The sequence below is a fragment of the Megalobrama amblycephala genome, linkage group LG3 (assembly GCF_018812025.1).
Source record: "Megalobrama amblycephala isolate DHTTF-2021 linkage group LG3, ASM1881202v1, whole genome shotgun sequence".
NCBI classification, from domain to species: domain Eukaryota; kingdom Metazoa; phylum Chordata; class Actinopteri; order Cypriniformes; family Xenocyprididae; genus Megalobrama; species Megalobrama amblycephala.
The window spans coordinates 59,717,151-59,734,059 of NC_063046.1; the positions used below are offsets into that span (position 1 = coordinate 59,717,151).

The following is a 16,909-nucleotide window of genomic DNA, read 5'->3' on the forward strand; positions in this document are numbered from 1 at the left end:
CCCTTTTGAGTCAGCTTGTTTATTAGCTGGTTTCTTCTTGGTCAATGCCTTTGTAAATGTTCAACAGATATATGTGTATGTTTCACAGAAACTGACTTCTGACAATAAATCAACTCTGAGAAACATTTACCGACAAACAACACACAAATCAAGTCTCCCCTACGTGCTCACGCTCACTGACAGCGCCGCGCAGCGTCGCGACGTGAACAGGTCATTCAGATGCGCCAGCGCGTCATTTGCTGCAACGTAATCCCAGCCATCCCAAACTCCCATATTCCCGGCGTCCTGTTCCGTTATTCCTCCATATCAGTGGTTTGAACTACTGAACTGAAGTTGAAGAGCTGAAGCTGATATTATGGGCGGAATTTCAATATGAACTGAAGTTTATTTATTTGCCTGTAAAGAAGCGCTGCGTGGTATGTGTGTTGTGTCTTTTATACTGCTTTAAATGCCTCTTTCGCTGTGAATCGACAGTGTTATTGTCAGAGCTGTTGATGTCATGCATCTATTATGCACTGAAATAATATTCGTTAAGCAATAGACTTCGATGTATTCATTTTAAAACTATAGCCAGAAATAGAATCTCTATCATAAGGTACGTTTATTATTGTTTTGTTTCCAACATGCACTAAACCAGAGCTTTTAAAACACAGTGCATAAATCAGTGCTAACGGAATACATTCTCGTGCATGCCAACAAAATAAATGTAAAGAAAATAGAATTTTAAAATGCATAAAGTTCCCTGTATAATTTATTTTAATTGTCCAATAGCAAGAAAGTATCCCAGCACTTGAGAAAGATTACACAGTGTCAAATCAGACTTTTTAAAATTTGACTTGAAGGGGGAAAACAGTTAATTTCACTCCTTTATAGGATTCTTTGAGTAAAAGTACAAATTTTCAATGCAGTCTCTATTTTATTATGAGGTTATAAAAACTGCATGTATACGTAAAAATCAGCCAAATGCTCTTTTAGATGGAGTATAGCATACAGTGACCAGATTTCTGAAGTTTCTAATAAGCAGTTATTATCTGTGAGTTAAAAAACAGGGACAATACAATACAAGTTTAACAGTTATTAATTATTATACAATTATTATAATTAGCAATTATTATGACGCCTATATTGATTTAATTCATTAGTTTTAATACAAGTCACCAAAAATAACACTATGAAAAATAGTAAATAAACAAAAAACAACATTTAAATGTCTAATTGTATTTAACAATTTTATTTCCACAAACTGAATGCGTAATAAGGTTTAATCATTAATCCCTAATAAGGTTCATTGTTTTGCATTTTAGGCTCATTTTAAGCACAAAGTATGAGCTTTCTGCATATGTAATTGTTGAAAATGTTTAGTTTATTATTTTTTTATTATTATTATTAATACATATTGGGTTGTTATGGAAATTCCGTCACTGGATAAAAACTAAAAAAGGTAATTGCAACTTTTTAAAACTCATAGTCACACTTTAGTTTTGGGTTCAATTCTCGCTAACTAACTATTAACTACAACTTTTGCCTCAATAAACTCCTAAATACTGCTTATTAATAGTTAGTAAGATAGTTGTTAAGTTTAGGTATTGGGTAGGATTATGGGATGTAGAATATGGTTATTCAGAATAAGGCATTAATATGTGCTAATAAACAGCCAATATCTTAGTAATATGCAAGCTAATAAGCAACTAGTTAAAAGTGAGAATTGGACCCTAAACTAAAGTGTTACCAAACTCACAATTGTGAGTTATAAAGTCAGAATTGGGAGATACAATCTTTTTGTTTTGGATTTTATATCTAACTTTTTCCTCACAATTCTGACTTTTTTTTTCTCATAATTGCGAATTTATATCAATTCTGAGAAAAGTCAGAATTGCGTGATGTATACGCACAATTGTGAGGAAAAAAAGGTCAAAATTGTGAGATGAGTCGCAAATATCTTTTAAATAGTTTTATTCCATGGTGGAAACAAGCTTTCATAGGTTGTACTTTCACCCACGTGGTATAATAAGATGTGCATGTGGTAACTGAGTTTTGACTGCAACTTTTAAAAACTTCCTTCTTTGATTTGATTGGATCTCAATCATTTTGACATTGACTAGCCTAAAAATGTAACTTTTAAACTTTTTTGTCATCCTAAAAATAAACAGAGAAGTGCATAATAGAGTGCAGCAAGAATATCAAATATTAAATTCAGTTCACATTTATTTGTATATCGCTTTTACAATATATATCTTTTCAAAGCAGCATTAGAGAAAATGCATGTTTGTACATTACAATTTAGAGTTGACTGTGTCTAAGTAATATCCATATGTCCAGAAATGAACAATACAAATCATGCAGTTAGCTAACATCATGTATTCATTTAGGCAGAAACAATGAACTCATTAAAGCAGTTATTATAAGTTGTGATCATAATGATTACAATTTATAGAAAATTTGGCAGTTGTGTACATTTTTTAGATGCTGGGTTGTTTCAACCCATGTTTGGGTCAAATATGGACAAACCCAACCATTGCTTTAAATTTTTATACCCATCTGTTGCACTCTACAAAAATGCTGGGTTAAAAACAACCCAAGTTGGGTTGAAAATGGACAAACCCAGCGTGCTGGGCAGTTTTATTTAACTCAACTATTGTTTAATGACTATATGGCTGGCTTAAAATGAACCCAAAATAGGTTGGAAATTAAAAATCAGACACATAATTACTAGACGCAACAATAATTATCAAAAGGTGAACATTTATTAATAAGTAATTTAATAAATGTTATTGATTAATTATTATTCGTTAAACATTAATAAATGTTCATTTATTAAACATATTAATTAATGCTATTTTCCAACATATTTTGGGTTCATAGGCAAGCAATGCAGTAATTTTAAACAATAGTTGAGTTAAATAAAACTACCCAGCAGGGGTGCGTTTCCCAAACAACGATGTAACTCGCTGCTGAACTACTATAGTATGATGCATCGTTGAACAAATCAACTAGCTAGTAACGACCGTTTCCTGAAACCGTATCGTCGCAAACTTGTCGTTCAGCCAATGGCGTAGATTTGGTTTCAACTTTGGGGGGGGTTGAACGTTGGTATGGTTGTATTGTATTGGGGGGGGTTGTAACTGATGGCTTTGAATATTGGGGGGGTTACCTCCCCCCCCCATCCCCCCCACAAACTACGCCCCTGCGTTCAGCCACGTTGGTGAATGACGTCACGCAGGTGGTGAATAATAACTTCTTTAAATTAATGCATTTGAGATTGAATTAATGCTAGATTTTTTGAGAAATTAGAGGACTAATTCTCATTTTCCTCAGTTATTTTGCTTTATTTCCAGATTAAATCAAATGCTTGTTCTTACTAGAGCACGTACGCACATGCACACTCTCCAAAAACGGTGCTTTAAATCTCTTGACAAACTAAAATATATAAATTACTTTTTTTATATATTCGAAATAAAAGATATACATTGTACTTAATGTCAGCTTGCTTATTTTGCTCAAGATAACGATTTATTAAGTCCACATGTCATAAAAACAAGAAACTATGCTTCTAACCACAGCTCGAGAGCTGTCGTTCCAGCCACACTAGTTTGCGATGCAGTTTGCGAATGTGGTTTCGGGAAACACCAAATCGCTGAACTATGTAAGTAACGACGGAACTTGCAATGTTAGTTTGGTTAGCTAACGATGCTTTTGGGAAACACACCCCAGGTTGGGGTTAGCTAACGATGCTTTTGGGAAACGCACCCCAGGTTGGGCAAACATTTAACCCAACTGCTGGGTTTGTCCATTTTCAACCCAACATTTTTTAAGAGTGTGGGTTTGTCCATATTTGACCCAATCATGGGTTGAAATAACCCAGCATTTTTTAGAGTCTATGGCGGTCACAGGAGGTATGTTTTTCTCTTCAGGTGTGCAGCATTGGTGGACAGAGGCGTGGATGTGGCAATGGTGCTGGATCTGGGTGAGAACTGCATGGAGCAGGCTAATGGAGGAGGGCTCGCAAAGAACGTCTCAGAAATGTTAGAACCAGAGCCCAGCACAGAGAAACCCAAACCAGTCAGAGCCAGGACCAGCAGCATCACCCAAAGAGACAGATCCACCCACAATGGGCCACAGCCTTGTAGCACATGGGATGGCGGCTCCCAGGTTCAGCGAAGGCTCCAGAAGACGGAAGGTAGTAATAAAGGAGAAACTGCGCAGCCAGGGGAACCTTCCAAACAGCCACCATGTCGAAGGCCTCTTAGTCTGGAAATAAAACCACAGCGAATTAGAGCAACGCAGCCAGTGCAGAAGCCACCGTGGCGTAGCGGTGGCCCTTCTCCGCCCATGCGAAGCCTGACGAGTCTTAGTTTAGGGCCAGGAAATTGGCTTCGACGGAGTGAGAGCACATGCACGATGAACTCCACGACGCCCCCACGTGCTGGCAGGGGTCAAATGAGACCTGCAACCTCCTTGCCACATATTGCCAGAGGTATCGCACCCCTTCCTTCGCCTTCAACACCTCGTGGGCCGTGCCTGCTTGTGGCTCTTCGTCCCACAAACCTGGAACAGGAGCGTCAGGCCTTTTTTCAGTCTAACTATCAGTATGAGCCCCAGTTTGAGTACGCCTCCCCAGAGCCCATCAGTGTTTTGGAGAAGTACAGAGAGGGCTCTGGTCTCTTTCTGTCCCAGGTATATAACACATATTGGCTCTGTTCCAAAATCTAGTGAACCGCCTCCGTAGGCAACTACCTTCTAAAGGTGCGGTCTCAATTATCGTTGCTCTGCGAATGCTATTCATTCCAATAGGTGTTTTGCGTGAGGATGAAAATGTTCCCCATGCAGATTTCGCTCAAGTTGATCACATGAACCTGCAGCGCTGACCAAGAGAGCTGCTTGGTTTGAAAGTGATTCAGAGCTTCATATATCACTAGATTCACTACACTTGGAATTATTTCAGTTTACAATACACTCTAAAAAACGGTGAGTTAAAAACAACCCAATTTGAGTCATTTGGCAACACAGCTCTGGGTCAAAAAGGGAACCCCAAAATAGGTTGGGAATTGAAATCACACAGGAAATTACTACAGTAAAAGTAATAGGCCAAAGTGACCTAAAATGGACAAAAATATAGGTAAGAGTAAAAACAATGTGTACATATGTATGCGAGTAAGAAAAAGTGCTGAAAAGAAAACAAATTCAAACTCTGTTACATAACTTATACAGTCAAACAAAATTGCATTTTAAAAGTTTAAGAATCAATAATGTTTAAGAACGAATTTAACAAGTTAACAAGGGCACTAAAGACCGCAGCCGCCAGTGCACCTCTTGAGGCCAGGGGAGTGAGGTTTACACGCACAGCTCTTACTAGCTTGCTTCCGTTACACTCGCCCCCCGAAACCTCACTCCCATCCGGGTCACGGCACCAAATGTAACCAGTCCTACTCGAGCCGTTCTGGGGTGCGTTTCCCGAACAACGATGTAACTTGCTGCTGAACTACCATAGTATGATGCATCGTTGAACAAATCAACTAGCTAGTCACATCTGTTTCCCGAAACCATATTGTCGTGAATGACGTCATGCAGGTAGTGGAGTAATAACTTCTTTAAATAAATCCGTTTGAGATTGAATTAATGCTAGAATTTCTGCTATAAAGTACGGACATGGCATTAGAAGACTAATTCTCATTTTCCTCAGTTATTTTGCTTTATTTCCAGATTAAATCAAATGCTTGTTCTTACGTACTAGAGCACGTACGCACATGCGCACTCTCCAAAAAAGGTTCTTTAAATCTCTTGATAAACTGAAATATATAGATGACATTTGTATATATTCGAAATAAAAGATGTCAGCTTGCTTATTTTGCTCAAGATAACGATTTATTAAGTCCACATGTCATAAAAACAAGAAACTATGCTTCTAACCACAGCTCGAGAGCTGTCGTTCCAACCACACAAGTTTGCGATGCAGTTTGCGAATGTCCGTTTGAACGATGGTTTCGGGAAACACCAAATCGTAGAACTATGCAAGTAAAGATGGAACTTGCGAAGTTAGTTGGCTAACGATGCTTTTGGGAAACGCACCCCAGAGCGGGATTCAACCCGGCATCTCCGGCACGGGAGGCGGGTGCGCTAACAAGGACGCTAAAAAACTTTCAATTCTGAGAAAAAAAGTCAGAATTGCGAGATGTAAACTTGCAATTGCGAGATAAAGTCTCAATTACCTTTTTTATTTTTTATTCAGTGGTGAAAACAAGCTTCCACATTGCCACGATAAATAAATAGATATTGTTTCAATTACATAGATACACCAGTAGGTGGCAACAAGTGACTGTTAAAAATGTATTTGTCATTGAATCGATTCAAGAGATTCGTTCAAAAACGCGAATTCATCCAGTAATGAAACAACTTACGTCTTTATAAGTGAGTCATTGATTCAAGAGATTTGTTCAAAAACACTGATTCATCCAGTAACAAAACAAGTGAAGTCTTTAATAAGTGAGTCATTGAATCAAGAGATGCGGGTGCCGCATATTATTCAGTAGTGAAAACAAGCATCCTTAGTGCCGCGAACAAGTCTGTTTCAGGTGCAGCTTTTTCAGTTTCAGTTGCACTCCTCGCTACAGACAAAGTTCTCTCTCCTCTCCGCTTTGATTAGTTTTCTTCTATTTTCCACTCATATTCCTCATGAGCGCCGCAAACACGGATAGACGAAGTCTTTGTACTCAAACTCCTGTGAAACACCAGTTCAGCGCCATTGTGCTATTGCTTCAAATGCACTACACTAGCCCACAATGCATTACATACTTCAGTATTAAACTGTAATACATATGGTTACGAGCTAAACGCACATGAACACCACCACAAAGTCGTAAATACAAGTGGGAAGCTCGAGATTTTCATTAAGCCCCGATTTTTACGAGTTGGGGGCATGTCAGTGAGAAACGTGGTGGAAAACCACAATACTATAGTTATTTAACAGTGACATTGTCAGGCTTTTTTATTTACAACAATATAATCTAATTGCCTGTGCAAAATATAATAGTATTCTAATATAACAATATAATATGTAAGAATAAAGTTTACTGTGGCTTCATAAATTAATTAAAAAGCAAAACACACCTGATGCGCATTACTTGTTCTTCATTTTCTGGAAGTAGAGTTTAAAAATCTTGTTGTATTTTTGGGTAGTTAATTAAGAGAAGGTACACCGCCATCTTATTCCGATGAAAGTGACTTACTTGATGTTGTAAACATGACTTCCCAACTTCCTAGGATGATTTGAATGCACCAATAAATACAGTAGATTAGTGTTGAAAATAGGCTGTAAATTAACAGCAGTTGCTTACTGTGCAAAATATGCATTTTTCCCCTTTCCTCCTCACGTTGTGAGCACAATTACGATGGCTTGAAATGTTGCTTACGTTGGCAGCTTGCTAGGTTTTGGAACACATCCATAATGCTGGTTAAGTCTTTATTGCAATTTGTCTTACCTCATCCCTTTTTCTAGGCAGTTGGAATTATGGAGTGTGTGTTGAGAAAATATGAGACTTATGAAAACTTTGAAGAGGTCACTGGAGGCAACTTGCTACCGAAGAGTCAAGTGTGGGCAGCAACACGCAAGTACCTACAGAAGGAGGGCTGTGTCGGTGAGGTGTGTGGATATCTGAGTTTAAGTGCTTGTGTATTAGCATCCTGCCAAATAACAAAGGAATAGTAATTTCGGATTCTGTCAACAGGTGGTTGTAAGTCTCTCCGATGAGCTTCTGTCCCAGGCAGTAATGATGGTGGAGAGTTGTCGACCAACACTAACTATTAACTTGTCAGGAGCACGCCAACACTGGCTTGAGGGCATGCTTAGACATGAGATTGGTATGAACTTTAACCGAAACAGGAAATTTTTTCAGTCATTTCTCACTTATATTGTTGTTATGTTGTGATAGGTAGTCCCGTCCACAGTGAAATATAATTGGTCCAAAATCCTGCTTGACACAATAGAGGGCTATTTTGATGTATTTTCGTAGGCCAACCCAGAATTTAGCATCATCTTGGTTCCCTTGAGAAAATACTAATTGGGCTTTTCAACTCGGTTTTGGATTATTGCAATAAAAAAACTCTGCTACCGACAAAAGTTCAGGATTCTTACATGTTGTGTTTATCATTATAATCTTCACATATGAACATGACCTTTTTATATTTTGAACCCTAAATTCAATCGGCAGAAGTAGAGCTGCACAATTAATCCTTAAAAGATCGTAATCTTGATTCAAACACCCACATGTTCTTATTCCTAAAAGACAACAATTCATTTGTCTATTAAACCTTTGACAAGGACTATCACCACAAACACTGAGATCTGCGTTTTGACCCAGACAGAGCAGTTGTCATGTATAGGTATGAAATAGCTTCACAAAGTCTTTTCAACCACACAGTATCATTATTTCTGTCTTACAATAATTCAAATTATCACAGAAGTATTGGGATAAACGTTTATAGTTCGGATATAAACACTGATGTCTATGGTATCAATCAAAATAGAGTAAATCAAAGTTTAACTTGACGCGTTAAATACTGTATCAATTACATCATTACACCAGTAGGTGGCGACAAGTGACTGTTAAAAAAATGTATGTCATTGAATCATTGATTCAAGAGATTCGTTTAAAAATGCAGATTCATCCAGTTACGAAACAAGTGACGTCTTTATTAGTGAGTCATTGAATCATTGATTCAAGAGATTCATTCAGAAACATTGATTCATCCAGTAATGAAACAAGTGACGTCTTTAGGAGTGAGTCATTGAATCATTGATTCAAGAGATTTGTTCAAAAACGCTAATTCTTCTAGTAACGAAACTAGTGACGTCTTTATTAGTGAGTCATTGAATCATTGATTCAAGAGATTCATTCAGAAACATTGATTCATCCAGTAATGAAACAAGTGACGTCTTTAGGAGTGAGTCATTGAATCATTGATTCAAGAGATTTGTTCAAAAACGCTAATTCTTCTAGTAACGAAACTAGTGACATTTTTATTAGTGAGTCATTGAATCATTGATTCAAGAGATTCATTCAGAAACATTGATTCATCCAGTAATGAAACAAGTGGCGTCTTTAGGAGTGAGTCATTGAATCATTGATTCAAGAGATTTGTTCAAAAACGCTAATTCTTTCAGTAATGAAACTAGTGACATATTTATTAGTGAGTCATTGAATCATTGATTTAAGAGATTCATTCAGAAACATTGATTCATCTAGTAATGAAACAAGTGAAGTCTTTAGGAGTGAGTCATTGAATCACTGATTCAAGAGATTTGTTCAAAAACGCTAATTCTTCTAGTAACGAAACTAGTGACGTCTTTATTAGTGAGTCATTGAATCATTGATTCAAGAGATTCATTCAGAAACATTGATTCATCCAGTAACGAAACAAGTGACATCTTTCTGAGCGAGTCATTGAATCCTTGATTCAAGAGATTCATTCAAATACACTGATTCATCCGGTAAGGAAACAAGTGAAGTCTTTATACGCGAGTCATTGAATCATTTCATTATTTATTTCATTCTAATAAATTAAACATTTTTAATAGACTGCAGCAATTAATATTTTATCAAAACCTGTAGTTAACGCCTTGTTCAAAACAAGTAAAAGCTCACAAGGAAGCAGGGTTGCCAGGTTTTCACAACAAAACCTGCCCAATTGCTCCTCAAAACTAGTCCAAAACTAGTCCAATCGCATTTCAGGGGGGGTCCCATAGTAAATATCACGTTATTTGGGGTCGATTCAACCCGCGGACATAAAAAACAACCTGCGGCAACAGTGTAAAAGTAGCCCACTTGGCAACACTGCAAGGGAGTATCACTGATGTATTTTATGTTGTAGAATAAAACATGAAAATATATTGGGCATGTATTAACTGCAGATCTTATTTCAGTAAAAACCCATTGACTTTCAGGACGATGGAACCAGAAGTGCTAAAATGCATTTCCAGTTTTTGGCCTACAAAAATACCTGCTGCACCCTATAGTATATTAAATATCAGTTATATTCTGATTGGCTGTCATTGTGTCACATTGAGCAGCATATTTGCCTTCAGTCTAGACAGATAAAGCTCTTGTTTCTGTTGGGTCACATACAGTTTGGACACAGTCTAAAGCTGATGATCATGCTAGACAAGAAATACTGCATTGACATTCTTCTGGTTGGATCTAGTTGGTAATCAGTGATTTTTCAGTGTCAATCTTATAGTCTTTTGTCTACAAAACCTGCCATTCCAACAATTTTTTGACTTTCACTCCCAGGCACACATTACTTACGGGGTGTGAACAACAGCATGCAGCCATGGGCCACTTCTGTTGGGAGAAAGCAATTTGGACTGAAACCAGCTAATCCTACTGAAGAGGGGCTTGCTAGTCTTCACAGTGTGTTGCTACGGAAACAGCCCTTCCTGTGGCGAGCCGCTCTGCTATACTATACTGTATACCATGCCACAAACATGAGCTTCAGCCAACTGTTCAGCCATATTGCTCGCTTTGTCCAAGATCCTGCTGTTCGTTGGGAATACTGCCTGCGCGCCAAACGAGGACAAACAGATACCTCAAAACCAGGTGAGCTAATCGCTAAGAATAGAAATGCAATATTATTATGTTGGCTGATCTACTACCTATATATCCATCACTAACAAAGCCTACCAAACTATAGCATCGACTAATGAACTAGAGAGCTGACTGAGGCGCACCCTGTCTGAAACATACTAGCAACTGCTAAAACATGTCAGCAACATATGCCAGCAATGTGCCAAGACATGCTAATAACATGTTGAAACATGATAGGAACATGCAAAACGCATTGTGGCAATGTGTTAAAATATGCTAGCAACAATAAAACTGTGCATTAGCGATATGTTCAACATGTTAAGGTTAGGTATTAACATGTTAAAACATGTTAAAAGATTCTAGCAGCATAACATTAAAAGATGTTAACAATGGTGCTAACAAAGTAATAAAACATGCTAGTAACATGCTAAAACATGCTATTAATGTGCCAAAATATGTTAGAGACATGCTAACAATGTGCTAAAATAAGCTAGCAATGTGTTAAAATATTCTAGCAGCATGATAACGTTAAATCATGTTAACAATGGTGCTAGCAAAGTAGGTTAATAAAACATGCTAGTAACATGTTAAAACATGTTAGCAACATTTTAACAACATGGTAAAACTTGCTATCAATCATGTTAAAACATCTTAGCAAATGTGCTAAAACATGTTAGCAACATTCTAACAACACGTTAAACATGTTAGCATTGTGCTGCAATATTAGAAACATGGTAAAATTGTGAATAAACCATGTTAAAAACATTTTAGCAATGTGTAAACATGCTATTAACATGTTAAAACATGGTAGCAATGTGTTAAAAGATTCTAACAACATGTTAATGATGTTAAGAAAGTAATAAAACATACTAGTAACATGTTAAAACATCCTAGCAAATGTGCTAAAACATGTTAGTAACATGTTAACAACACATTAAACATGTTAGCATTGCGAACCATGTTAGAAACATTTTAACAATGAGTAAAACATGCTATTAACATGTTAAAACATGCTATCGATGTGCCAAAATATTCTAGAGACTTGCTAACAATGTGTTAAAAGATTCTAGCAACATGATAACATGTTAAAACATGTCAACAGTTGTGTAAGCAAAGTAGGTTAATAAAACATGTTAGCAGTGTGTTAACATGGTAAAACTCACTATCAGCATGTTAATACATGATAGCACTGTTTTAAAACATCCTAGCAAATGTTAAAACATGTTAACAATGTGCAATATCCCAACAACATATTAAACATGTTAGCATTGTGCTGAAACATGTTAGAAACATGTAGCAATGTGATAAACCATGTAGAAACTTTTTAGCAATGTGTAAAACATGCCATTAATATGTTAAAACATGCTATCAATGTGCCAAAATATGCTAGAGACTTGCTAACAATGTGTTAAAATATGTTAGCAATGTGATTATGGCAGCATGATAACATGTTAAAAATGGTGTTAGCAAAGTAATAAAACAGGCTAGTAAAATGCTAAAACATGTTAGCAGCATGTTAACATGGTAAAACTTGCTATCAACATGTTAAAACATAAAAACACTGTTAAAACATCCAAACAAATGTGTTATAACATGTTAGCAACATGCTAACAACACATTAAACTTGTTAGCAATGTGCTGCAACATGGTAGCAATGTGATAAACCATGTTAAAACATTTTAATAATGTGTAAAACATGCTATTAACATGTTAAAACATGGTAGCAATGTGTTAGATTTTAACATAACACGTTAACAATAATGTTAACAAAGTAATAAAACATGCTAGTAACATGTTAAAACATGTTAGCAGTGTTTTAACAACATGGTTAAAACATCCTAGCAAATGTGCTAAAACATGTTTGTAACATGTGAACCATGTTAAAAACATTTTAACAATGAGTAAAACATGCTATTAACATGTTAAAACATGCTATCGATGTGCCAAAATATTCTAGAGACTTGCTAACAATGCGTTAAAAGATTCTAGCAACATGATAACATGTTAAAACATGTCAACACTGGAGTTAGCAAAGTAGGTTGATAAAACATGTTAGCAGTGTGTTAACATGGTAAAACTCGCTATCAGCATGTTAATACATGATAGCACTGTTTTAAAACATCCTAGCAAATATGTTAAAACATGTTAACAATGTGCAATATGCTGACAACACATTAAACATGTTAGCATTGTGCTGAAACATGTTAGAAACATGTAGCAATGTGATAAACCATGTAGAAACTTTTCAGCAATGTGTAAAACATGCCATTAATATGTTAAAACATGCTATCAATGTGCCAAAATATGCTAGAGATTTGCTAACAATGTGTTAAAATATGTTTATTGCAATGTGCAATGCAATGTGATTATGGCAGCATGATAACATGTTAAAAATGGTGTTAGCAAAGTAACAAAACAGGCTAGTAACATGCTAAAACATGTTAGCAGCATGTTAACTTGGTAAAACTTGCTATCAACATGTTAAAACATCCTAAAAAATGTGTTATAACATGTTAGCAACATGCTAACAACACATTAAACATGTTAGCATTGTGCTGCAACATCGTAGCAATGTGATAAACCATGTTGGAAACATTTTAGCTATGTGTAAAACATGCTATTAACATAATGCTATCAATGTGTTAAAACATGCTCGAGACATGCTAACAATGTGCTAAAATATGATAGCAATGTTTTCTCTTGTCGTCTAGTTTCATATTGCCTCTATATATTTGTAATGTTTATGTTTTTGCATATGTGTGTGTACAGGTTGCTTTAGTAAAGATCAGGTCTACCTTGATGGAATTTTAAGGATTTTACGCCACAGGAGGAACATTGATTTTAAGACATTAACCGCTCTTGGAAAGGCAGGTCCTATTTATGCGTTTTAATGGAATATTGGTGAAACTATCCTTTTAAGAATGTATATACATACCACTTTATGTAATTTCTTTTTTTAGGTTTCATATGAAGATGTGGAGAGACTTCGGCATTTGGCTGTTCTACGTAGAACCAGGATTCCTCACTTCATGCAGGATGAAGAACGTTATCTTCAACACCTCGACCACATTGTCACGGTGAATGAACTGAGCGACGCGGAGCTGCAAGAGCTCATTCCATGAAGACATGGGTTGGCTACCATTTAAACGCATTGTTCCAAAATCATTTTTTTTCAGGTTTTCCCAGCCAAAAAAAAGTGTCTGCAAAACTGGGATTTTTAAAAAACGATTGATATAATCTTGGATGGTACATCATGAAAACGTGATCCATGATGATCATCATCCATAAAAACATACAGCATGGTTGTGTCCAATGATTGATGTAGTAATTTGCTACATCAAGTGCCATATTACTCAGTAAGTCTGTTTACAAATACAATGATTGTCTGTTTTGTAAAAACATATGAATCTCAGGCATGAAAGACATGTTTGGATTCTTGCAAACCTAAGGTATGTTCGGAATAGCATACTACCGTACTCATACTATTTTTGTAGTATACTGTGCACTAGACCTGCATGATTCTGAAAAAATTGATAATCACGATTCTAAAAAGACAACTAAAAAAAATAATTTTTTTAATCGGGTTGAATGAATGATTCAACGACTCGCTCATAAAGACCTGTTTCATTACTGGACGAATCAGTGTTTTTGAACAAATCTCTTGAATGAATAATTCAATGACAAATGCATTTTTTAACAGTCACGTATCGCCACCTACTGGTGTAATGATGTAATTGATACAATCTTTATATGAATCAAGTCACAGTACTTTCAAAAAGTGATTTTGATCGCTTCCGTATACATCAGTGTTTATATCTGACCTATAAACTTTTATCCCAGTACTTCTGTGATATTTTTAATTACTGTAAGACAGAAATAATGATACTGTGTGGTTGAAAAGACTGTTGTCAAAGGTTTAATGGACACAGCCTAATTGAATCTAGATCTTTTGACAATTAATTGCGCAGCTCTACTGTGCACAGTATACAAATTTTCTGAATGCATGGAGTACATGAAGGATGTTATGCCAAAATGTGCAGTATACAGTCATAGTACACCGTGTGAAGTACTGTAATGCAATGGGCTTGACTTCACCCTCAGTTTTCAGTGTTATGACTAAACCGTCATTTTGTTCTTGATTCACAAGTTGATCAAACTGAACAAAATAGGATAATGCAAATGCAAAAAAGTAATCAATTTCAGAGTTGTCAATGGGATGTTATGTGCTGATTTAAACATACAATGTTGAGACTGTCATACAAAACACCTAGTAGTATACTATTGCATTGCATACAGTTTTAATATACTACATGGTATGCAGTACACTAGTATTCCATTCCGAACGCCGCCATACTCGTGAGAAGCTAAAAGATGGTCATGTAGCATTTTAACTGCACTCATAATGTAATGGACACATTCTATCATGCTAGCTAGATACTATTACACACAAGGCATAACTATATCAGCACTAAATCAATTAAAACTCCCCGACAGTATTTATATGGGAATTCACACATGAACCTACAAGCCTGTTGGGTTCTACCAGTGAATTTCTCTTATTTATGTATTTATTATTTGTTTACCTCTTGTATTCACGTTAAGCACTGAATGTTCTGTGGTATTAGCTTTATACACAGTAGCAAATGCCTTTTTTTTTCTTTTTTTTTTCAACTTAGTAGGCCTATAGCAAGCAATGCAATAAGACACCAAGGCTGACTCAGTTCCACAAAACTTTCATTAGAAATCTCTTTTGAATAAAAATGGCATTAACGAACACAACTGCCTCCTTTGGCAGTTATTATTTCTAATCAGGGCTAATGAAATGCTACTATTGTATCTAGAGATAATCAGTGTTCTTCTGAGAGCACCCTTGGTGGTCTTCATTACCTGTGCTAATGTGATGTGACACCTTTGTAGGAGACTCTGCCTTTCGTACCTGTTTAAAGCAGTCCAGCTGGCCAGCTTCCTCACTGTGCATATTAAGATTGCGACGGACTCAGGAAGAAAAATGGGAGGTCATGTGGATGTGCCTTATATGGGTTCAAAACTCATGTGTCATGTCATAGCTACATGTTTTATGCTTGAAATTACATATCCATTTGTATTTATCATCATTGTCAGTACTGCACGAATATTGCACATTTCACAATAAGTTGCTGTTATGTTATTAAAATTATACACTGAAGTCCCTAGAATCATTGTCTATGAGTGCTAAATTTCCAAAAAATTCCAAAATTCCATTTGACCATCTCATCAGGTCTTGATTTTGAGGTCTATTAGAATAGGTATTCATGCTTAAATGTAAAAAAAAAAAAAAACACTTTTCACATAATTGACATTGTTGCAGCTCTTCCCAGTGTGTCAGTAAAGCTCACGGTTGCGTTTCCCATACAAAGACGTAACTTGCTATTTAACTACCATAGTACGATGCATTATTGAAGAAATCAACAAGTTTCCCGAAACTGTATTGTCGCAAAGTGTTGGGGGTAGCGCATTACAAGTAATGCAAGTTACATAATCAGATTACTTGTTTCAAGTAAGTAGTAACACATTACTTTTAAATTTACAACATGTTACTTTTCAAACTTTTTGATTGACACTCTTCTGTCCCCATGTTGAGAATCAGGAATAAGTACGGAGGCATTGTGTGCGCTGTGTAAATATGATGGTTATTCTAGACTAAATGTGAGCAAACATTTACTCGTTTACCTTTCCTGAGTCCTATTTTTCTGTATTCCAGAATGGCAGCACACCTGAAAGGCTTGTTTGTTTGAGGTGCGCCCTCTACTGTACAGGTGTGAATTTGCATTTCCTTCAGCCTGAGGCTTATGCGCTTCACTTTTGGAGTGAAAGAGCCTTTACATTTGCCACAAAATAGAACTTTTTTGTTGTTCTAAAACAAACAAACAAACAAACAGCCCAGATAGTAACATAAAAGTAATGTAACACATTACTTTCCATAAAAAGTAACGCAATTAGTTACTTTTTTTTTTAGGGAGTAATTCAATATTGTAATGCATTACTTTTAAAAAGTAACTTTGCCCAACACTGGTCGCAAAATTGTCATTCAACCATGTTGGTTAATGATGTCACGCAGGTGTTGGAGTAATAACGTCTTTTAATGAATCCGTCTGAGATCAAATTAATGCCAGTTATTTGCTATGAATTATGAACATGGCATCCTAGGACTATTTCTCATTTTTCATAGTTATTTCCAGATTCAATCATAGGCTCGTTCTACACATGCACACTCTTCAAAAATGGTGCTTTAAATCTCTTGACAAACTAAAAGAAAAATAAAATTATGTTTTCGAAATTCTGAATGTCAGCTC

At 36.1% G+C, this 16,909-nt stretch overlaps 1 protein-coding gene across 2 annotated transcripts; it reads left to right on the plus strand.

Annotated features, from left to right (window-relative positions):
* The first annotated feature begins 227 nt into the window (after positions 1–227).
* Positions 228–15,772, plus strand: kiaa0895l (uncharacterized protein KIAA0895-like). Of its 2 annotated transcripts, XM_048186315.1 has the most exons (7): positions 228–416; positions 3,912–4,674; positions 7,493–7,636; positions 7,722–7,854; positions 10,284–10,589; positions 13,347–13,444; positions 13,538–15,772. In XM_048186315.1, the coding sequence occupies exons 2-7, from the start codon at positions 3,949–3,951 to the stop codon at positions 13,697–13,699; spliced, it is 1,569 nt and encodes a 522-aa protein (XP_048042272.1). In that variant the 5' UTR covers positions 228–416; positions 3,912–3,948; the 3' UTR covers positions 13,700–15,772. The 2 variants fall into 2 exon arrangements, with proteins under 2 accessions (XP_048042272.1, XP_048042273.1); XM_048186316.1 differs by lacking the exon at positions 228–416 and having other exon boundaries at positions 3,758–4,674.
* The last annotated feature ends 1,137 nt before the right edge of the window (positions 15,773–16,909 follow it).